The 15,851-nt window shown below is 38.7% G+C and overlaps 1 protein-coding gene across 5 annotated transcripts in view; it reads left to right on the top strand.

The window, feature by feature from the left end:
* The window catches only part of mtmr4 (myotubularin related protein 4), a 63,200-nt gene that overhangs the window by 29,113 nt on the left and 18,236 nt on the right, over positions 1-15,851 (top strand). For all 5 annotated transcript variants that reach the window (XM_030153195.1, XM_030153196.1, XM_030153194.1 and 2 more), the window contains one exon: positions 7,380-7,469. In XM_030153195.1, the coding sequence (XP_030009055.1) occupies positions 7,380-7,469 (90 nt within the window). The remainder of the gene's footprint in view (positions 1-7,379; positions 7,470-15,851) is intronic.

Genomic DNA, 15,851 nt, shown 5'->3' with positions numbered 1-15,851 from the left:
TATCTATGACACGTCGTGTTCTGTCTGCCACATTTAATACGTCCACAGCTGCACAAACCCAGATTCTTAGAAGCAGAAGCCGTCATATTCAGGAGGTCACCTCTGCATCAGGAGGTGGTTCTGTAATCTGTCTAAGTCCAGGACAAAGCCACCATCACATTAAGGCAATAATCTGGAGAGGAAGGACGGAGAAATGTCCCACAAATGAAGACCAGGAACGTCAAAGGCACTTAAGTTTAGGTTCCACATTCAACCCAGTATGAGGTCAAATGGACCAGACCGGACTGGACTGGTCAGTTCAGATCAGATCAGATTAGATCAGATTGGGTGACAAGGTGGTGCAGGTCCTGGGTTTCGATTCCAACACCAGTCTATGGGTGTGGAGTTTGTACTCTGGCTCCTCCCACCATCCAAAGACATGCACTGACAGGTTAATGGGCTAATCTAAATCGCCCATAGGTGTGAATGTGACAGTGGTTGTTTGTCTCTGTATGTCAGTCCTGTGATGAACTGGAGACATGTCCAGGGTGTTCCGCCTTCACCCATATATAGCTGGGATAGGCTCTGCCCCCATGACCCTAGTGAGGGTTCAGAAAATGAATGAATAGATCAGATCAGATTGGATAGAACTGATCCTTTGGGCAGAGCCCTTGAACGCACCATCACTATCTTTAGGTGTTTTGTTCTTCAAAAATGCAGGAGGAGGGTGGCACCTCCTCAGTTAGTAAACAGTAAACATGGAGGGAAGGAGATGACAGGTGGAGATGAGATATTCAACAGACCTGTTTATGAAGAGGACGAAAAGAAACAGCATCAATAAATGTATAAGTAGAGAATGAGATTAAAAACAAATGTAATGAAAAAAACAGGTTTTGTTTCTGTTTTAGTGTTTATTAGGAATCAAACCGTCCTCTGTCCTCACATTTCCAGACAACTCACATTTATATTAGAGCTTTACAAGACGACTGACTTATGGAATTCTACTGTCACTGGCTGGAGCCGGACACAGATTATGAAAATATAAATAACATGAACAACCTGAAATTTATGAAGAAAAATCAGTGCAAATTCAACAATATTATGTCTCATATGGCTTATTATTAACAGAACGTACTGATACAGTGGATCAATAAATACACACAACATTTAATAACAGACAGAATATTGGAACTATTCCACTGATTTTTATGAAGACAGTTCAGGTTGGTCATATTTGTTCAGTTTATTTACATTAGATTAAATGAAGTGTCTTCATATAAATCAGTGTAATTGTACTAATACTAAATGTTTGGTGTATTTATTGATCCACTCATCTGTGAATTGTGTTAATAATAATCTGAAACATAATATTATTGAATTTGTTATTTTTGTTAATAAATTTCAGGTTGTTCATGTTATTCACATTTATTTAAAGGATAGTTTTTTTTCATTAAATGGACTCATTATTTATAGGTTATTTCACTCTAACATCTATGTTCAACACCCTGGAAGTTTAATGTCTTTAGAGTCATTTTTGTTCTCTGGGCTGGATTGGACCCTGTGTCGGTCGGTTCTGGTCCACGGGCCATATGTTTGACACCCCTGTTTTAGAGAGAACAGGCCTGTGAGTCTGAAGCCAAAACCGACTGGTGTCTCCATGGTGACCAGACACTTCCTCATCCAGTCTGTGGTTTCTGTGTCTTCTTTGGTGTCGTCGTACAGTCGGGTTCACAGGTTCATTTATCGACGGTTCTTGTCCTCGTCAACGGTTAAAACACCTGAAAACATCTACGATGAGGATGTTCATCTGCAAACACGTCCACCTGTTTGTTCGTCCTGTGCAGAAAACACACGTTCTCTCACGGTTTCATGCAGGATCCACTCTGACATTGATGCATAATAAATGCACAGAGGGGGAATGTGGACGTGGACGTGCACAGCGGTGTTGGAGCGGCCGTCAGACGGGGGAGGGGCTGAGGGGGAGGGGCCGAGGGGAGGGGGAGGGGTGCAGGCTCTCAGCAGTGACGAAGCAGAAATCTTGTCGGACACAGGCCGAGCTGTGCTTGGTGTCGGAGTCATGGAGGCCGTTTGTGTTTTAATCTGGTTTAAGCTGATCAGAGTCAAAATAAAAAAGCAGGAGCATCAGTTTCAGTGTTTTTACACATGGGACAAACGGACCTGAGGATGGACCTGTGGACGGACCTGTGGACAGACAGGGGCCGTCCTCTGTCCTCAGTGGTCCTGGTGTCTTGTTTAAAGACTGTCTGTGACAGAAGCGTCAAACTCATCTTAGTTCAGGTTCCACATTCAGCCCAGTATGATCTGAAGTGGACCGGACCATGGGGACCGGAAAATAATAACACAATAATATAGAAATAATGTCATTTTACTTACTTTTTTATGTTTAACTTCTATGTTTTACAGTGAAAAAAGTAAAATTATTTTATAAAATATTTACATCTACAATCTATCCTTTAAAACAATGTGAATAACATGAACAAAATGAAATTTTATTTTTGAAAAAAGTCTAATTGTACCAATATTCAGCCTCAGTTTATCATTTACACATGTACATTATAACGAACACATACAGTGGATTCATATTTGTTCAAGTATCTTATCTTATCTTATCTTATCTTATCTTATCTTATCTTATCTTATCTTATCTTATCTTATCTTATCTTATCTTATCTTATCTTGCCTTGCCTTGCCTTGCCTTGCCTTGCCTTGCCTTGCCTTGCCTTGCCTTGCCTTGCCTTGCCTTGCCTTGCCTTGCCTTACCTTACCTTACCTTACTGGTTCTGATCCAGTTTACATTGAGTGTGGAACCTGAATTAAAACCATTGTAAATATCTTAAGTATAATTTTTTCATTTCATAAATTCATCCCACTGACCTTGACTGGACCCTTTAATGGGCCAGATTTGGCCCCTGAGCCGCATGTTTGACAACCCTGATCTAGACAAACTCAAATGTTTGAACACATGGAAAATAGATGAAAGTTTATTTCTATAACCTCATAAAGTTTCATTATGAACATTTACAGTTGTAAGTCAGTTTATTGTATTTTTTATTATAACTCACTGTTTTAAACATTTATTTGATATAATAATGATAATTAATGGACAGATATTGAAAGTTAAGTTCTTCCTGAAAAAAGGTGCAAAAAAATTGGTAAAAAAGACATTTTCTGACACTTTTATTCCAAAAACAACTTATAAACATCTAGGCCTGTTCTAATGGTTAGAATCCTTTTGGGTTGCTATAGTAACTGATGGTTTAGGTTCTGTCTCCTCCTGTCTGTGTCTCTGATGGCGGTTGGTAGAGGTCGTCGCCGTGGTGATCTCCATCTGTCAGATGCCGACGCCGTGGGGGTCAGATCATCATGTGGTTTAATCAGAACCTGTGACAGTTGTGGTGTTTGTAGGCGTCGTAGGAGGTCTGTAGGATCAAACAGTGGGGGGGGGTGTTAAAGAGAGGCTGCATCAACAATTAAAGGTAGGACCCTGACAGTAGAACATGATCAAACCATAAGGACGAACCAAGGCTGTGATTGGTGTGACTGATCATGTGACTGTTGAAGTGTTTAAGGGTCAATGAACTGAAGAATTACAACTAATGAGCATGATGATACATACATCCCATTATTTACTTTACTTTACGTTTTCATTTGTCTGTTATTTTTCCATTTGTTTATTTTTCTTTTCCTTTCTTTTCTTGATAAGATAATATATGACTTTATTCCACTGTGGGGAAGTTTCACAGTTACAGCAGCAACAAACAACAAACGAGTGGAGAGAAAAAGACGAGTAGAAAAACCACAAGTGAAATATCAAATATAAAGAGAAAAATAAGAGAAAATATATCTTATAAGAAAAAAATATTTTTTTCTTCATTTTTCTTATCTATATTTTTCATTTCTTTATTTTTCTTTTCCTTTCTTTTCTTTAATTTTTACCCTCCACCCTCGCTGCAGAGTATTGTCATCAGTTTGTCATCCATCCGTCCGTCTGTATGTGCACAAACTTTGATGTGGACTGAAGTGCAGGCATAGTATCTTAATTTTTTGATTTTCTTTTCTTTTCCTTCTCTTTATTTTTAATTTCTTGGAAGGTATTTGTTATTATACGAACTATTAAACCTTATTTTAAAGGGGCTGGAGACTTCCATGACCAGTTTTTCATCAAATCTGTAAAACCTCAGTCATAGCCTAAGTATCACAAATCTGTAAGTCTTTCTGTGATTACTCACCCGAATCTCTTGCATTACGGTGAACAATTTCGAAGTGCCATCCACCATAAACAGTCCATGTGTTTACAAATGAGCCGGGAGGTCACTCAGGCATCTTCAGAATTTTGTCGTGACATGCATTGTGGGAAGCGAAGGCTCGTGCAGCTTACAGCAGCAGCTGGAACTGACATGATCAGAAATGGCAGGAACTCCCTTCCTTCTATGCATATTCCTCCAGCCGTTTCTGTGTTTCAGCCGTTTCTGCGTGTTTGTTTCATCCATATAATGACATATGATCGCGCTGCCACTGCCGCTGACAGGTGGCTGCGCAAACCTCCATTTCCCACAACGCACGTCGCGACAAAATTCCGAAGATGTCCAAGTGACGTCCCTGGTCGGTTTGTAAACACACGGTTTGTTCATGGTGGATGGCACTTCAAAATCGATCACTGTAATGCAAGAGATTCAGGTGAGTAATCACAGAAATACTTATGGATTCGTGATACTTAGGCTATGACAGGTTTTACAGACTCGATGAAAAATTGGTCATTAAAGTCTCCAGCACCTTTAATGTGTGTAAATTGTTTGGATGGATATAGAACAAGTATATATTTACAGTATATACAGGTAGTTTAACCTGTATATACTGTAAATATATACCCTATATTTACAGTATATACAGGTAGTTGAACCCATCGGTGCCTGAAAACATTTGTATTTTTATTGTTTTGAGTCGGTGTTTGAGTTTATATGAAGCAGCATTGGTTGGATTTTCCTGTATGTATGAATAAAGTTGACCTGTATCAGCGTCTATGCTCCTGATCAGTTTTATAATTATCTTAATAACTCCATACTGTAGTCAGATGTGTGTTTTCCACTGAGTCCTGGTGTCTGTGTTGTCTTCATTTCCACCTGTAGTATCAGTCCAACATGTGGAGCTGCTCTTAGACAGTGTTGGGAATAACTCCGTTAAAAATAGTGGCATTACTAACACCGTTATTGTTTTCCAGTAACGGGTAATCTAATAAATTACTATTTGAAACGTTACAACCCTGTTACCGTTACCAGCAGTGAAATGTGGCGCATTACTATGCACTGATATCTAACAGCTGTTTTCCGTCCTGGCTCGCTCAGCCAGATACGAGAGGTGTGACGTTCACAGACGAGTCGAGTCTTTTGAACGGCTCTTTTCAGTGAATGATAAGAACCGATTTGTTGCGAGCTGTTCTTATATTCAAATCACCCACACTGCCTTCATGCTTCAACTGTGTGTTCATGAGTCTGAGTTGTCCACGCTACCTTCACCTGAACAACTAATGACATGTCCGAGTTTGAGTCGTCCGCAGCACACCCCATTCACTTGAACGCAGCTACGTACACAGCTAATTTAGGGGAGGAGTTATCAGTGAGTCCGACTGAAAGGATTTAAGACATTTACCACTGTATCAGGGAGGAGCGACTGAAAGAAGTGGAAATGTGGGATTAACTGGAGGAGCATCTTCTTCCTATAAATGCAGATATGTACTTATGTGGTGGACAAGCCGGTCCCTGGTGGACCCCAGCTGGGCTCTGGTGAACCCCAGCCTCACCAAAGTCATGGTATGAAGTACCTGTCTGCTTTTCTACTCTATGCAACTGGCCCATGAAACATGCTCAAAAATCAGTTTCCTTTTACATATTTGAAGGTTTTTCCAAAAAATAATAATATAATTACTTTCCCTTGTAACTAATGACATTTATGAAGGTGTAATTCCATTACTAATTCAATTACTTTTTGGGGAAAGTAACCAGTAACTATAATTAATTACTTTTTAAAAGTAATTTGCCCAACACTGCTCTTAGATAATCCACATCATTCTGTTTCATTTTAACGGGGATGTTTAAAGCTGTGACCTCATTGACCTGACTCAACCCTTAAAGACCCAAACATCCAGAACCTTCTACTGATGGAACTGTTTAATCCCTGTTGATCCACTAATCATATCTATCCAAGTCAATAATTGGTGTAAAATACAGTTTTTCATCTTTTCATGGTCATCAGATATGGCCATATTTGGACGTTCAGAGGCTCTGTAGTTACCATGGAAACACCGTCATCTTCTACAACATTGATTGACCAGTCAAACCCATGGAGTTGGATCAATAACAGTGGATGGACACACTGGGTTTATGTTCAGTTAATGACAGATTGGACTGAAAAAGACACTGTTTATTCAGTTTGATCTGTTTTTATATAATAACTTTTGAATTGACTCTGAGCTTTAATGAACATCTAGTGAATTAAATATAGAAAAATACTGGATTCACACTGAAAAAAAACCCACAAATTGAAGAGGGTAATATTAAAATAAATGGTGATAAATCACTTAAGAACATTAATTTGGGAACTGCCCTAAAACCATGTGTGGGTGTTTATGGGTTAAAAACCACTGTCGTCTCTGGTCAATATTTAATCTGCTACGTGACATGTGCGTCAGCTGCTGTGGATGATGGTGAAATCCACTTGGCATGGATGCTGGAATCAAAGGCTGAACCCATATCAGTTCAATGAAAATGAGGGAACAGGTCTGAGCGTGACACACTTTGACTCCTGGGGTCGGATTAAACAGGTCTGAGTTTTAGGAGGAGTTTGATCCTGGATCTGATGATGATACAGGAGTGAACGTTTATCTGCACTGTACCCACATTATTCACACATTCACATGGTATTCATTGGACACTGTTGTTGTTGTTGTTGTTTATGTCATGTGCTTTTAAACTAACCTTGAGAGACAAATAAAGATGTTTGAATTGAATTGAAGGACTTTATCATAGCTGTTCAGACCTGGTCCAGGTCTGATTCTATTTTATATGGGTCTTCAGTAGGATTTTAAATACATCTTATTTGATTAGCAGGGTTTTTTTTTTTTTTTTTTTGCAAAATAAAGTTGGAGATTAGTTGTTTTGGTGGAACATGTTTATATGAATAGGTGTTGATGTATTGAAATGAATAAATCTGAACAACAAAAGCAAAAAAAAAGAAGCAATAGTCATTTTCAGGGTGGTCTGATGTTGGGCTGATGTTGGTCCAATGCTGGTCTGACGTTGGTCCGATGCTGGTCTGATGTTGGTCCGATGCTGGTCTTATGTTGGGCTGAAGTTGATCTGATGCTGGTCTGCTGTTTCCTCCAGGGTGAAGAGGGGCCTCCCAGTCTGGAGTACATCAAGGCCAAGGACCTGTTCCCCCAGAAGGAGCTGGTGAAGGAGGATGACAGCCTTCAGGTCAGATCCTACACCTACGGGCGTGGGTTTACAGCCTGGTGGACCAGACCACAGTACACAGACATATAGTCCTCCTGAGACCAGCAGTCCATCTGTGTCTTCTGTAGGAGACAAGAACGTCACACTTCTACTGTAGTTAATGATGTACTTAGCAGAAAGTTACATTTTTTCTCCAGTTCTATCTATTCTGACATAATAACATCTGAACTTACTCTAATTTCATGAACATCTGAATGATCAGTGAATTAAATACAGGACAATGATTTTGGCTGAAAAATAATGAAGATAAAATAATAAACAGAAATAAATCAGCTATCAGCTGGGTAAGAAAAAAAACAAACTCATAACTGCTCATAATTCGTCATAACGCCTCATAACTCCTTATAATTCCTCATAACTCCTTAGAACTCCTCATAACTCCTCATAGCTCCTCGTAACTCCTTAGAATTCTTCATAACTCCTCATAACTCTTTGTAACTCCTCATAACTCTTTGTAACTCCTCATAACTCTTTGTAACTCCTCATAACTCCTCATAACTACTCATAGCTCCTCATAACTCCTCGTAACTCCTCGTAACTCTTTGTAACTTCTCATAACTCCTTGTAACTCCTCATAACTCTTTGTAACTCCTCGTAACTCCTCATAACTCCTCGTAGCTCCTCATACCTCCTCATAACTCCTCGTAACTCCTCATAGCTCCTTATAACTCCTCATAACTCCTCGTAACTCCTCAGCTCCTTATAACTCCTCATAACTCCTTAGAACTCCTCATAACGCCTCATAACTCCTCATAACTCCTTAGAACTCCTCATAACTCCTCCTAACTCCTGATTGGAACCACCACTCTGCAGGCTGTAGATGACCACAGTGGCCAGTGGAGCGTCAGTCATGTGACTGTTCTCCACAGGGAAAACATTAATCCGAATCCTGGTCAGATAAGGAACCCTTTGTGTGTGAGATTACAGCGGCTGCACATGCTCTGATTATGCCTCCTCTCATGAAAGAAACAATTTTCCTCTGCTTTTATTGGAGACGGGTTCTGAAATGGCCAGTTTAGATAAGACGCGTGTTTACCCGAGGCCTCATTAAATCTGCCAGAAAAGAAAACTGCAAATGCTCACAAACATTTGTGGAGATATTCTGGGTTGAAGTGTTTTCATAGATGTATGAACAGTTCTACCATTAATGATGCAGAAGGAAAACCTCCATTTATCCTCCAGGATGAATTAAGTCCAGGTTCCAGTCCAGGATGGATGGATGGATGGATGGATGGATGGATGGGATCAATGGATCAACGCACTAGTCAAATATATTAAAGTTTCTACAATAAAACTTTTGTCAGTATATTGACAAAACATGGACGTTTTACTATTGGTTTTTGTATCTAATCCGTCAAATAAATGAACTTAAACATTATTAGAAAGTCAAATGCAGTCAGTTTTAATTTTTTTTTTTTTTATCCAAATCTGTCTTTATTTATCCAAACCAGAACTAACCCAGCTGTGGACCAGGCCTTTAAACTGGTTTAACTTCGACAGTTTGAACAGAGACATGTCCTATAATAGTGTTTGGACTGAAGGGACACTTATCTGCCCCCTGTAGGTGGGACACATATCTGCCCCCTGTAGGTGGGACATATATCTGCCCCCTGTAGGTGGGACACATGTCTGCCCCCTGTAGGTGGGACGCATGTCTACCCCTGTAGATGGGAGGTGGTAATGAGGTTTGGTAACTGTATCTGGAGTTATTCTGGTCTGTTTCAGTCAGTTATGATGCTTTTTGTAATATTGTGACTTTGGTGTGTAAAGGGTTAACTCAGTGTCAGTCTGTGTGCAGCTGATTCCATCGTACTGTTCAGAACCACCAGCCCTTTGACCCGGTTGTGTTCAGGTGTTTGGACCAGGACCGTGTCAGTATCTGTATGTGGGGCTGCTGTTGTTTTACACTGGTCATTGTGTTGCGTTGGTGTGTTTCCACCGTGGGCCTTTGTTTGGGTGTTTTTCTGAGCGTGTCAGATCTCTGTGGTAGTTTCACTAACGGCTCATGCCCCCCCCCCCCCCCCCCCCCGTTATTTAATCCTCTGGGTGCACTTTGTGTTGCATGCCCGCAGTTTCTCTGTGTGCTTCACGTGCATGGACTGAAACGAGGCAGCGTGAAGCGGAAGTCACGACTCAGATGTCGCTGAGTCCTATTCACGGCTCGGCCCCCCCCTTTGCCTTTTTTTCCTCTTCAATTCTGCTACTGAAGTCGTTACAGAGGAAACGTGACACAGTGTCTTCTGCTGGTGACTCATGGGCTTACTTCTGGAGCTCAGCCTGTTCGATGCAGGGGGATCAAACATAAAGCCCGTGGGCCAAAACAGGCCCCCAGAGGCTCTGATCCGGTCCATGGGGTGAATTTATAACATGAAAAAATTTCACAGGAAGACACTAGTCCCTTTGGTCCATGGTCCATCTGAGCTAAACTGTCCCCATATTTATATAAATGTGTTCCAAGCACAAGTGTGTAATGTTGGTTTTTCCATTCAATCCCAAATGTGCTGATTAGTTTCTCTCTTCTGGTAGATGTCAGTAGAAGTCATTCCATAAACAGGAACATAAATCTGTGTTGTTTTGAATCTAGAATGCTCATTACCATGCAAAAAAATCTTGAATTAAGCAAAAAAAATTTTTTTGAATTAATAAAGGAAAAATGAATCTTGAATTAAGCAAAAAAAATATTGAATTGAGCAAAAAAAAAAAAAAAAAATCTTGATTTAAGCAAAAAAATCTTAAATTAATAAAATCTCCTACTAAATTCTAAACTGATGTGGTTTCCTGGTGTGTCCACGAATGCACACACGTTTGGGTTCAACTCTTCTTTTTCTTCTTCTTGCAACCTCAGCTCTTCTTTAACTCCTGCTCTGAGTTCAGCCTCTTCTGCTGCTGTTGAGCAGGAACTCATGCAAATGAATGAATCATCCCCTTCCCTTTGCAGAAACACTCTAATGAGCAGCCGTTGTGCTCTACTGTTCCTTCCTGCTGTTGTCGATGTGCAGAGCTCTGCACCGTTACAGCGTCACCCACTTTATCTGAAACCCTACATGTGAAATCCTCCAGTATTTAGACATCTGCACCAGGGCTGTAAGAAAATATTGGTTCTGCAATATATCGCGATATTTCCTTTCACGATACTGTATCGATATTAAAAAGTACTGTATGGATATTTTTAGGTGTTTATTCAAATGCAGATGTGGTGGAGGTTCATTTTAGTTTAGTTGTTTTTCTTTTTTGTTTATATTTTATTTATTATTATTTAACACTCTTTTATTAAATAATGTTAGTTCCTTTGTGGGGACAAAATAATGTTCTGATCTTAGTTCTGAACTAATAGAATATGAACATTTGAACAGGATCTTAAACTGTAATCCAGTGTTTTTCAACCTTGGGGTCGGGACCCCACGTGGGGTCGCTTGGAATTCAAATGGGGTCGCCTGAAATTTCTCGTAATTGATAAAAAATAAAAACTACTAATAAAAACTATATGGTGAGTTGAGAGAGACAATCACAATCCATAAAAGACATGACAAACTGTGGTTGTGAAACTGAAGCACTGTGGTTCTGTTTATGTGTAAAATGTTCAATGTGGTCAGTTTCAGATGCTGCAGCTCTTTCCTAATTCATAGTTTGAGTTATTGTTTGTTCAGTATTAATTGTCAGCCTTGTAAATCCAAGCTGGACTGACTGTACATGTCCTGACCAAAGAAAATCAAATTCTCCCTTTGTGCAGTAATCTATGCCTGGCTTTACTGCCTCCGTCCATAATAATATACAATATATAGACTAAATGTCCCCTAACATTAACATTTATTTGTAACATAGTACAGCAAACTATGACATGATCAGAAACAAATTAATTTTAGCAAAAAAAAAAAAAAAAAGCTCCATTTTTAATGTCTGGGGTCACCAGAAATTTATGATGTTAAAATGGAGTCACAAGCCAAAAAACAAAAAAGGTTGGTAACCACTGATGTAATGTCTATAAAACATAATTTCAGTGTGAACACAGGAACATTTTGTGATATAGCATGAGATCCTGTTGTGATCAAATAAAAATGTGTTTAGTATTTGTGCATATTTCTGCTGTAATTCAATTCTTCAAGGAAATAATCTTTAAAAAAAAAAAAGAAACAAACAAAATATTACCTTTTTAACAGTATCGTAATGTATCTTATTATGATCTTAGTATTGTGATTTGTATCGTATCACCAGTTTCTTGCCAGTACACAACCCTAGTCTGCAGCCTGCCGCCGCATCTCTGCCTATATTTGTCTGTTTCCAAGTGTGAGTGCAGAGTACTACGTGCTCCATTTCCCAGCTTTAACTGTCCTCGTTCCCCATCATGCATCTTGTTGTGGGTGGGAGATGAGCGGCAGCAGGTGCAGTGGTAAATGTCAGGGCTACAGTTTCCAACACAAACTATTTATTATCACCGACACCATTTGGCCTGGAGCCGGTCAGCGGTATTCCAAGAATGGTTTTAGACTTAGGTGTGATTTATTCCACGTCCTGAGCTGAACCTGTCTGTCACATCATCCACGGTGTGTTTGTGCAGCATATGCAGCTGCTTTTAACTGTGTCAGCTGCATATTCGAACATGTTAGTGTAATCCCCCATCTGCACGGCTGCATGACCTCTTAAACATGCTCCCCCCCGCATGACTCAGCATAGCATGCAAACACAGGTTGAGCTCGTGCAGTCATCTCCACGCAGCTCTGTGGTCCTCAGCCCAGCCCAGACCTGAGTGGAGCTGTGTGGTTCCCTGAGGACTGATTATACGAAGGCATCCACAGCTCCCAGAGCAGCAGCAAGAAGTGATGAGTCAGACCCACTGCTGGGCTAACAGGTCCGAAAAGGAAAGGAAAGGAGGAGACCACAGACACTAGGGCTGTGCATTGGCAAGAATCTGGCGATACGATACAAATCACAATACTAGGATCATGATACGATATATCATGATACTGTTAAAAAGGCAATTTTTTTGTTTGTTTCTTTATTTTAAATTATTATTTCCTTGAAGAATTGAATTACAGCAGAAATATGCACAAATACTAAACACATTTTTATTTGATCACAGCAGGATCTAATGCTATATCACAAAATGTTCCTGTGTTCAAACCGAAATTCTGTTTTACAGACATTACAGTTGAAGATTCTGTTCAAATGTTCATATTGTATTAGTTCAGAACTAAAATCATAACTTTATTTTTGTGCAGTCCCAACAAAGGAACTAGCATTATTTAATAAAAGAGTGTTAAATAACTAATTACATAAAATATAAACAAAAAAGAAAAACAAAAAACAAAAATGAACCTCCACAATATCTGCATTTAAATAAACACCTAAAAATATTGATACAGTACTTTTTAATATCGATAGTTTTGTGAAATGAAATATCGCGATTTATTGCAGAACTGATATTTTCTTACAGCCCTAACAAACACAGGCCTGAGTCCACATCAGAGACACCATGAATATGATGGAGTTACAGGTCGCTTTTCCACTGACCCTCAAACTGCATGAACATAACTTGTGCATAAAAATTTACCTAATGGGAAAATGACAATTTCACCAAAACTCTCATTTTTTGATCAAAGTTTTTGCACTGGGAAGAGGTGGTTGTTTGGGAATAGCACAAATGGTAATTCACAAAATATTGCAATGGAAAGACCTTTTTCCACAACTAGTCACATGAACAAAAAAACTGATGTTGTTGGACATTACAACAAGAGAAGAATAGTTTTAAAAGAAACATGTCACAGTATGTGTGGACACACCAGGAAACCCAATCATTTTAGAATTTAGTAGGCGATAGAGGGGTAATATAATAATAATAATAATAATAATAATAATAATAATAATAATAATAATAATAATAATGAATATATCTGTAAATCAACACCATATTTATGTTTGTTGACATGTTTATGGAATGACTTCTCAAGTCATCTCACGATAATAAATAACAAAATCATCGCATTTGTGATTTAATGAAAAAACCCAGATTACACACTTTTGTTTTTTCAATATTTATTAAATATCGGTAAAGTTTTGCGCAGATGTCCAATGGAAAAGAGACTACTGTCACCCAGGGACGTAGTTCAGGTTCCACATCCAGACCAATATGATGTAAAACAGGTCGGACCAGTACAAAAATAACATGAAAACAGTCAGATCACATCATGAAAAAGTTTCCATCAACTAACTATCCTTTAAAAAATATGAATAACATGAACAACCTGAAATGTCGTAATATAAATTAGTGTAAGTGGACTAATATTCAGCCTCAGTATATTATTTATACATGTTCATTTTAACATACAGATACAGTGGATCTACAAACACACACAACATTTACAGGGTCGGTACAGGTGCTTGAAATCCTTGAAAATGCTTGAATTTTAATGTTTTTTCAAGGTCTGAGAAGTGTTTGAATGTTCATTTCAGTGTTTGAATGTTAGTTTCAGTGTTTGAATGTTCGTTTGAGTGTTTGAATTCTAACTCTGTGATGTGATTTATTTCTTTATTTTTAGAACTATTGCCACAGTAGATTTTTCTGACTTTGGCTGTTTTTCAGTTTCTATTAAAATCACAGTGTGTTTGAGACATGCATAATTCAGTGTAAGTCCGACGTCCTTTAAAGCAGAGGTGGGGGTGATGTCAGCTGATTAATTGTGTTTTTTACAGCGCGTGGACCTTTTCCAGTTGACCTCCAGTGAACGCTGCAGAAACATTTACCAGCCTGGTCAATATGAGGCAGGTTTTCTGCAGAGATGCTCTGAGGCTTCAGAAGTTGGCAGCTGTAGTCATGTGTCAGCGTTTTGAGAAGCTAATGCTAATGCTAATGCTCTGCCTCAGAATGACATGAAAAACGTTGTGTATGAACCTCTGTTGGGAACCAATTACCTTAATGTAGCGCAGGGATGTCAGGAAGTGGGCCAGACCAGGTCATTAATAGGCCATGTCTACGTCCACAGTACTGTGGCACCAAATATGGGTGTGTCTATTACCACAGAGCCAATCAGATGTTATCATTTGTCCCAGAGCCAATCACAGATCCTGTTCCATGAACTCATTCTCCTCTTGTTTCCACAGTACTGTGGTCACATATGGAGTATACTTCAGTTCATTTTCCTACTACAGTACTGTGGCAACTGATGGAAGAAACCACTAATTAGTGATACTTTATAGTATAAAATAGGAATTGTTGTTGTAAATACTCTGTATGTTGTTTTATGGTGTTCTTTGCTCTGTTCAGTCAGTGAGGCTGAGGTGTTTCAGGATGTGACAAGTTCCCAGTCTACACATAATATAAGGAGAGTACTGATTGGCTCTGTGGTCATAGACACCCATATTTGGTGACACAAGACTGTGTCAGTAGACACTTCGAAATGAATAACAAAGTAATGTAGAAATAATGTCAACTCCAAACTTTTAAATGTGTTTTAGAATAAAAAAGGAAAATTACAATATGAAAATATTTACATCTACAAACTATTCTTTAAAAAAATGTGAATAACATGAACAAACATGAAAACCTGAAATTTATTAAGAAAAATCAGTGTAATTGTACCAATATTCAGCCTCAGTTTATCATTTCTACATGTTCATTATGACGTACAGATACAATGGATCTACAAATACACACAACATTTTATAACAGACTGAATATTGGAACTATTACACTGATTTATATGAAGACATTCCAGTTTCTTCATATTTGTTCAGTTCATCCACATTTTTGTGAAAGAATAGTTTATAAATGTCAACATTTTCACATGTCATGTAACTTTTTTGGGTTTTTTAAAAACTAAACCTGTAGTTGTCAGTATTTGTAGGTTATAATGACAGTATTTAACCCTTTTAGTGCCTGACGTCCACATGTGGACCCATAGTTGGACTGATGTTCCAAAGGGTTCTAAAGGTCATCTAGTCCAAACCACATGGGTTCAGTCTGTAGACCCTCAGACATACAATGAACTAAAGGATCGTCAGAGTTGGAGAATGTGGACTGATTTGGGATCAGCTAAAGTGAACCTCCTCAGACCCACACATGGGTTTACTGCCCATGGTTAGGGACAAGAGGTTCACAGATTTAGACAAAAATAAAACAAGAACAAAACTGTCCACTGTAAAGGACATTCCATTAAAAAAAAAATGCATTTGAAAAAACTGTTGCATCATGATATTTCCAATATCGGCAATTATTGAATTAAAAAAAGCCCAAACTTATACTTTCCTGGGTCAGAAGAGGGAAAATATCATCTTAATAAAACCATATTTTTAACAAATTCAAAATACATTTCAACTTTAGCCTAATTTCAGAAATAAAATCAATCTAAA

Source organism: Sphaeramia orbicularis, chromosome 14, assembly GCF_902148855.1.
Source record: "Sphaeramia orbicularis chromosome 14, fSphaOr1.1, whole genome shotgun sequence".
Taxonomy (NCBI): Eukaryota; Metazoa; Chordata; class Actinopteri; order Kurtiformes; family Apogonidae; genus Sphaeramia; species Sphaeramia orbicularis.
Note: the sequence above shows the minus strand (reverse complement) of the source record. Positions and strands in the feature narration are given on the sequence as shown.